This window comes from Gobio gobio (genome assembly GCF_949357685.1).
Source record: "Gobio gobio genome assembly, chromosome: 2".
NCBI classification, from domain to species: Eukaryota; Metazoa; Chordata; class Actinopteri; order Cypriniformes; family Gobionidae; genus Gobio; species Gobio gobio.
In genome coordinates this window covers 37273495-37282306 of record NC_137098.1, presented here as the reverse complement: position 1 = coordinate 37282306, position 8812 = coordinate 37273495, and the positions used below count along the sequence as shown (strand labels likewise).

At 39.4% G+C, this 8812-nt stretch overlaps 1 protein-coding gene across 1 annotated transcript; it reads right to left on the bottom strand.

Moving 5' to 3' along the window:
- Nucleotides 1-1414: 1414 nt before the first annotated feature.
- Nucleotides 1415-4866, bottom strand: LOC307122740 (uncharacterized protein). Its single transcript, XM_079810919.1, has 5 exons — nucleotides 3836-4866; nucleotides 3178-3247; nucleotides 2876-3056; nucleotides 2277-2443; nucleotides 1415-2109 (listed from the first exon to the last, which is right to left on the bottom strand). The coding sequence occupies exons 1-4, from the start codon at nucleotides 4628-4630 to the stop codon at nucleotides 2281-2283; spliced, it is 1209 nt and encodes a 402-aa protein (XP_079667045.1). The 5' UTR covers nucleotides 4631-4866; the 3' UTR covers nucleotides 1415-2109; nucleotides 2277-2280.
- Nucleotides 4867-8812: the final 3946 nt, after the last annotated feature.

Genomic DNA, 8812 nt, shown 5'->3' with positions numbered 1-8812 from the left:
GCACAGTAGATGTAGTAGATGACCTAAACAGTATTATTGTAATTTCCAAATGATCACAGAAAAATGCTGCATTTTTTTACTGTATTAGAAATAACATTTCCTAAAATATCAGTCTTCAAACTTCAACTTCATTTTTCCCATGGCTAAAGACAATTGCTTAAGATATGCATTATTGTGAATATTATACAAAATAAGCAATACAAACTTCAAAATCAAATACCTTTATTTCAAAGAACAATGTCAATTGTCAATGTCAACATGAATAAAAAAAAATGGAAAAAAAGAAAAAACTCTGTGGCACGATGCTGAGAAGAGCTTTCTAGTTAGCAAACAGAAACAGTAGTGTTTGCTTTAAACTGTGGCAATAAACTTACATTCTTAAATTGCTCGTCAGAGACTGCCCCTATCCTTACCAAATGTGAAGGGCATAACCTATAGTTGACTTTTTTTTATTTAAGACATAAGTTTGAACACTTACCAAATTCTTGTCATAAGTGATTTATCTTACCTACAGTAATTTAAGCTTTACCTTGAATAACACAAGGTCTAAGAAAAGGAGAAAAGGCAACAAATACACATCATTAGCAATATTTGGAAAACTACGCTATTAAAGGGTTAGTTCACCCAAAAATGAAAATTATGTAATTAATTGCTCACCCTCATGTCGTTCGACACCCGTAAGACCTCCGTTCATCTTCGGAACACAAATGAAGATATTTTAGTTGAAAGCTGATGGCTGAGAAAGGCTTCAGATAGGCCTCCATTGGCATTCAGTACATTTACACTCACAAGACCCATAAAAGGCACTTAAAACGTCGTTACAAAGTCCATCTCACCACAGTGACTCTACAATAATTTTACCAAACAACGACAATAGTTTTTGTGTGCAAAAAAAAAAAAAAGTAACGACTTTATTCCACAAGTTCTTGTCTTCCGTGTGGGCCTCGGACGTGAACTCACGAAGCACCACGACGCATGCGCGAGAATATTACGCAGATTCAGTGTTCAGACACATGACCCAGAAGCGAGGATGAGATTTGTTTACAAGCCGAGGAAGACGCGTCATATCTAAGCTGTTGAATTCTACATTGATCGTGCTTTAGGTCTCGGCGTAGTTCTCAAAATGGGGCTAAAGTGTGCATTTCATGGATTCCCGAACGCTGGCGCTACGTCATATTCTCACGCGTCGTGGTGCTTCGTGAGTTCACGGCAAAGGCCAAAACGGAAGACAAGAACTTGTGGAATAAAGTCGTTATTTTTATTTATTTTTTCCGCACAAAAACTGTTGTCGTCGCTTCGTAAAATGATTGTAAAGTCACTGTGGTGAGATGTACTTTGTAATGACGTTTTAAGTGCCTTTTATGGGTCTTGTGAGTGTGAATGTACTGAATGCCAATGGAGGCCTATCTGAAGCCTTTCTCAGCATCAGCTTTACACTAAAATATCTTCATTTGTGTCTGAAGATGAACGGAGGTCTTACGGGTGTCGAACGACATGAGGGTGAGCAATTAATGACATACTTTTCATTTTTGGGTGAACTAACCCTTTAAGACTATGTAAGGAACATTAAGAGCTTTTTGATTACATGAGTAAGAACATTCAACATGCAAGCATCTTTGGCACATTTTGGGGAAAAAAATCCCACAGGCTTGTGTTTTCCTCTCAACAAAGTCCTGTGAGTTAGATTAAAATTTCCACAAAAGTCAACTTAAAAGATTAACAAATGTTTTCTGCAATATATTCTCTGCTGTCTGAAAAAATATACTTTGATAATAACATTTGAACTTATGCAGAATTGGCAACATTTTGAAAACCTACTTAAGAACATTTTTAAAATGTGCATTAAGGCACATTTTTAAACTATTATAGTACAGAAGAACATTTTGGCAGGATGTATCAATAATATACGTCAATAAAAACATTTAGGGATGAAACTGTAAGGTAGGCACATGTGCCACTGCAAGCTAGACTTGCAGTTTACCTCTTAAAATTGACCTGTGAGGTAGGCTTGTGTTTTTTAGAGTTAACTTAGTTCTTGTGGATCCAGGAGAGATGACCATCACTTTGGTAGCCGCTGTTCCTCTCTGCAGCATTATTCCAGCACAGCCACTGTCAAACAACAACAAACAATCATAATCATAATAAACTATACAATCAGGAATGTACAGTATACACTCCAAGCTAATGCTTATAAAGTTAATAATACCAGTTCTCTTGTGGCTTAATGTGGCAATGTTAGACTGTCAAAACAAAGAGAAAAAGATTAAAGAGCTCACCGATCTATATGAAGTTCCATTCAAAGTCAAGGAGATTCTTCAGTAGCATGGCGACGTGTGTATTGACTGCAGAAGACTTTTTCTGGACGATCACACCTTTCTTCTTAGAGACAACCTTTCCCCTTTTGGCCTTTGTCCCTCTCTCTGGATTTATACCAATGAAGCGTCTGAAATCAAAATAGTCTAAGATCAGAGTATGGTTGCAACAACATACTGTGTGTGTGTGTGTAGGTGTGTGTGTGTGTGTGTGTGTGTGTGTGTGTGTGTGTGTGTGTGTGTGTGTGTGTGTGTGTGTGTGTGTGTGTGTGTGTGTAAGTGTAGGTGTGTGTGTGGGTCTAGGTGTGTGTGTGTGTGTGTGTGTGTGTGTGTGTGTAGGTGTAGGAGTGTAGGTTTAGGTGTGTGTGTGTGTGTGTGTGTGTGTGTGTGTGTGTGTGTGTGTGTGTGTGTGTGTGTGTGTGTGTGTGTGTGTGTGTGTGTGTGTGTGTGTGTGTGTGTGTGTGTGTGTGTGTGTGTTGATGCTTGAAATGGACAGTACTAATACCATTTTATGCAAATTGTATATATCCATATAATGATGACAGGGAACTAAGATGTTTTACCTCTGAATGAATTCCAGAGTGCAGGCTGCCTCATCTTGATACTGAAGGTTGAATATGTAGTAGATTGCAAACATAGCAGCAAGTCCCGTTGCAAATGTTGGTGTGATGCCCTCAGAGATTACATGGCCCTCAAAGGTGATCATCCAACCTTTAATTGTGACTTGCCCTGTTGCACCTGAAACTTCAAGTCATAGCAACATGGGAATACATGTTACCTTGTGTAAAAATTTGTAAACTCAAGATGAATGGCCGATTTGATATACAATGTGTCTATCAATTAATCTAAATGAAATGTATATTACCAGGCAGTATCAGACGAGGACTTGCAGGAAGACTGAGAGTTGCCTCAACGTCAGCTGCAGTGGCAGAAACCTGAAGGGAACAAATACATTAGCCTTACCATAATACGATTTTTAAGAAGAAAATGTATAAATAGGACAATAATTAGTAAACACTAGGTGAGAGTAACCTCGGGGTGAATGAGGTAGGCTTCTGAAGTACCTACAATCAAACTTCTAAAGAGATTTGGCATTCAAAATTTAAAGGGTCATTTTTACAGGTCTTGGGGAGTTCTACTGCAAATGTCTAAAAAGTAGTATGAACCTTTTTGTGGCTCTAGAGGAAACCGCACATAATCTGATAAATTGCCTCCAGTGATGTCACTCAGTGGTCAAGTTGCATTGTGGATAATGTAGGCACCAGGTTTTGAAAAGGAAGTAGAATATGGAATAAATAAGTTAATATTTCTGTTTATGCTGTATGGATTTGATCATTAGCTTTTAAAACATTACCCATAATGCAATTTAGCAACTGTGTGACAACATGGAGGTAATTTATCAGCTTACACGCAGCTTCCTCTGAGCAAAAAAAATAAACTAGCACACACATTAGGTGTCTGGACACTGAAGACTGGTGGAGTCACCCTTTAAAACACAGGGTTAGAAAAAAAAAAAAACTTACATCTGTAAGAAGGATCAGCCCGGTTAGGTCCTCTCCAAAGTGTGCCATGAGCAGCTGGACAACACGAAGTGCCATCTCATTATCTTCACCATTAAAGAGGATATCCTTGACATCTTTGTTGGTAGGTTTTCCCCTGAAGTATTCTGTGATGGCTCTTCCACATTCCTCCATACTGAGTTCCAAGCTACGAAGCACATTGATGTCTGTGAGCAACTCAAAATGCGCGTATATATACCTTGGCGTGAAAAGAAAAGGCCACTTGCTTTTCACATCTTCAATATCAGGTGGTGGAAGTGTATTTATATGGCGACGTTGTAGAGAGAATGTGAGCTCCATTAGATTTTTAACTTCTGCTCTTTCTGCTCCACCTGCACCCTCCTGTCTGTAAATCTCCTCCAGTCTCTGGCGGTGCTGCTCCAGAGTGTCATCAGTTTCTTCTGGGGGTAGCTCTGGCTGAAATCGTGTACACCCATATGTGTCAGTTGGACCCCTCTTGCCTGTAGAGGATCGGTGGCATGAGAAGCTTCCATCACGGTTCACATTCTCAATGCGGTTTTTCAATTGAATCAAAAGTGATGTGTAACCTCCACACAGAAGTGACCCATCCGGTGCAATATCAGCAAAACTCTTTGGGTATTGCCTGATGATATTTCGAACCACAGTTAGGCATTGTGCGCGAGTGGGGTTAGCTTCATACCTTCTCATTTCATCTGCAAGTACTCGTACCATCTGGCGTCGCTCCACTGGTTTAGGTCTCTTGCCATCTGCAATTGCAGAACGAATTTCCTGTGGCATTTGTTCCCAAGGGACCTGGAATGTTTCTGGCCATGTTTTCAGTATCTGAGATGTGGAAGGTCTGTTACTTGGCACGCTGTTTCTTGCCTGGCTTGAACATGGCGAAATGGCCGATAGCTGTGATGAGCTAGAATTAGGCAGAGTGCATAACGTTGGTGATGAAGACCCAGACACCGACCAATCACTACTCAGTGGTGACGAAGTTGGAATGGCTTGTAAATCCAATGTAACTGTCTCGGTTTCTAAAAAACAAACAAAAAACAAACAAACAAAAAAAGAATTATGGCACATAACTAATAAGCTATATCAGAGTCACTGCAGACATTTAGCCAAAAGTAAACTCTCCTTATATTATGCATATTTGAAAAGTTTAAAGGTGCATTATGTAGTTTCAAAAAAAAAATTTCACAACTGAATAAACAAGAGAATATAAGAGAATGCCACACTAAATAAACCACACATTACCTAATTTGAATGCATCCAGGAGTTTTCTGCGCTGGATAACAGGTAACAGATCAGCAATGTCTTCCTGTTGAACATATTTTAAGTCTTCTTTTGACTCCAAGCCGGAGCTCTGAAGTTTCAATATTATTTGCCACTGGGTCTCTTCAGACAGATTTGGCAAGGTCTTGCAGATGATCTCTTTGATTTCTTCACTCATGTTCGCCATCATTCTGGACTAGAGGGAAAGAATGGTGAAGAATTATCAGTGGTGTGCCATGGACAGTGTACTCAGGCAAGGGATAGTAATCAAGCAGATTCTCCTGATTAATACAACAGTAGCTTCTCTGCATCAGTGTGAGGCTGTAGACACCCATGTCAGGAATACGCAGGGCATGATACTTTTCAGCAATAAAATATACTGCTGAATCCTTATGAACGAGAACCACTTTAATTTTTCCAGTAACAAGCCCCTCATCATCATCATCAATCACAATGATCATGTTCTTTCTGTATTTTGTCCCCTTCACAGTCACTTCATTGGCTATCAGAGTGTTTGTGGACTCAAAATTGTGATGTGCAACTGCTTCTATGATTAAATCATTGTAGTCATCTGTGAAAAACTGTGTGCCCCTCTCCACTGAAACATCTGGAGGGAAGAAGGTACCCGCACTCAGAAAGGCCTGCAGAAGCTGATGTCTCTCTGCAAGAGTAGAACATGGATTCTTAAAGTTGCGCAATTTTCTCAAACACTGCTTAAAATATGTGTGTTTGCTCTCGAATCTCAAAGTCCATAGGCGAATAAGTGGCCCAAACTGGATAATGAGCTCAGGATAATGACTGACATAATGATGTTTGGGCTTCAGTGGATTTTCAGGAAATGTTTGAATTCGGCAATGCAAATATTCATCAATCAGAACTCTTAGGTAGGCTATCTGGCCACTTGAAATCGCAGGCGCACAAATGAGGTCCACAACTTCTCTAAGTTGCAAAACCAACTGCCAAACTTTGTTGTCACCTGGACTTTTTACTTTGTCTCCGATCAAAACGGGCAACATTCTCAGCAAACACCAATTCTGCACAGCATGTCCCCCAAGTTTTCCACCCTCTGGATTAACCTCACATGGTTTGTCATTAGCATCCCTACCAAGATACTTGAACTGATTTATTCGTCGATTCAACTCAAGATAGCTAAACATTTTATCCACCTTAATAAGATGGTTAATGTACAGTGCCAGATCAGAGGATACAATACCTTCAAAAAGATCGTGGCCAAGACATGGAGGCAACCCTGGCTGACATACATGGAAGTATTTGAGCGTATTAAATACAGAGTCAAATTTAACACCTCCACTAGATGTAGACTCTCCTTCACTGCTCTGAACATGACCACTGTATGACTGCACTGTGCGTTTTGTGCTCTGGATAAGAGGATCTGCATGGAATGCTTCTCTGCTTATATCACAATATCTGCAAAAGTGTGAACTCCTGCTGAAGTTCTCCACAAAGCCTCCTATGTTATGTGAGCCTAGGTTGTCACCTGCAATGGCACACAAAGTTCCCTTGTAGACCTTTCCATCAGACAGGGTAACACCATTGAGCTCAAGATCTTTAAGGTCATTGATGAGAGTGCCCATAACCAAGTCTTGACCAAAATACTTAAAATCGTGTTCTTTACAGAGAAGAACAAGTTGCAATTGATCAGTGCTGGATCTATTGTGTGGCATTAAATCTGCAAGAGTTAGATACACTGCAAGTATCTTATGTTTTTTCTTTCCAGACCCCAGTGGGTTTACCACTTCAAATGCATCCTGATACAGGATCAAGCTCAGTGATGAGCTCTCCGTCTGGAAGAGCACATTCTCAGCCATGTTTTTGCCATCCCACACATCCTTAAGAATATCCTTAGAAGCAATACTGGAGTGTACTTGCTTATATTGTTCCTGCACTGATTGGCAATGGAATAGAGAATCAATTGTCTGTTTAATAGGAACGTACTGGGCAAAACACTCTTTGCCTGCCTCATTCTGACCTAAACAGATCGGAACTGGCTCAACATAGTTAAAGCTGTTCTTGAAAACTGTTTTTCTTTTCTGATCAGTTTTCAATGGCTGAGTGTTGCAGGTCCTAAAGAGATCCTCAGTTTTCATGACTTCAATCACATTGTTTGTGTCTGCTTCAGAAATCCCAAGTGTAATCAACTTCTCTTTTAATTTGAAAAGCAAATGTGACTGGCTTATATCATGTATTTCCTGAAAATCTTCAATAATTGTTTGGATGACAGAGGATGGAAGCAAACACTTTGCTTGCAATTTCAAATAAAAAAGGGCTAAATTTTTAAAGAACTGTGATTCATCAGCAATTTCTGGGTAAATGTCTTGTTCATCACCTGCATCACTGGGAGGATCAATCTGCATATCAGACTGATCTTGTTCACTCTCATGGGAAACACCAGGATTCACAACGGACTCAGCCAAATTTTCCTCAGCACCATTTTTATGTTTCCGACTCATGTGTGATGTGAATGTGGATAAAACTGTAAAGCTCTTGCTACAGTGTCTATAAGGACAAGCAACTTTTTTCCCCTCTCTAATGTGTGTTTTCAAATGAGAGTAAAATGCAGTCAAAGTCTCACACCTTGCACTGCAGATATCAACATGACATGTTAGTTCAACACCAGACAAAGTAGGCCTAACTACACGTTTGTTATGTCTGTAAGTGTGACACTTAAACGTTGAAAAGTTTTGAAAAGTCTGACTGCAATCTGGCAAAACACATTTAAAGGTTAAATTAGGTATATTTTTATGAATTCTCATGTGCCTTACGTATGTCACTATTGTGGCACAGTTATGACAACAGATCTGACAGGGGAACATTTTGTTACTGTCCGATGGTAAATTCCTTGTAGATTGAATAAGTTCATCAACAAACATGCATCTTGATTACGGCTGCTGGCTCATTTTTAGTGACATCGTATCAGTCTTCACGCAGAAATGTTTAACCTTAACCGAGTTGCAATATTAAGATTGTGAAAGAAACGCAACAGATGATGCAAAACGGTTTAAGCTATCTAAAACAGTTGAGAAGTTGCCTGTGTGAGATGCACAGCGACAGATAAATAAACAAAATGCATTCACAAAGAGTCCAGAAAGACAATTTTTTCACACCAATTTGCCGTTTAAACAGAAAGATGCAAAGCCTTGACGATTCAAGTGTCTTTAACCGAACTACAATTAGCTTAATTTTCTTGTTAACTGTTTGTAAAACACTTTTCATTAAAAGTCGACATAAACAAAATAAAACTCACCAACACCATCTCGGTTAGCCTATGATCAAATAATCATATGGTTTGTTTGAAATAAATCACCGGGAAAGATGTAGGCTAATTATTCCAGTATCTATTGCTATTTTCCTGCTGCCACCATCTGTCGATTGCCCGCTCTCTCTCTCTTGCCGGTTAACAAGTGTTGTTGCTCGGATGCAGACGTTCAGCTAACGTTACCAAAATTAAACAAAATACCACCCAAAAGTAATATTGTTTTGGCCTTTAAAATCTAAGCCTCACTGTTAAATGACATGTTCAAATCCCTAGCAAGACAAGCTCCTATCAGTTTGATATCAAACATTCTTGGCAATATGAATAAGATTTGAATTACCGTTTAATTTGTAGACCCGATGGATGTTGATGAAGAACATGCGACGATGTGCAGCACGTCGTCTAAATTGTGCGTCCTCTTCTGG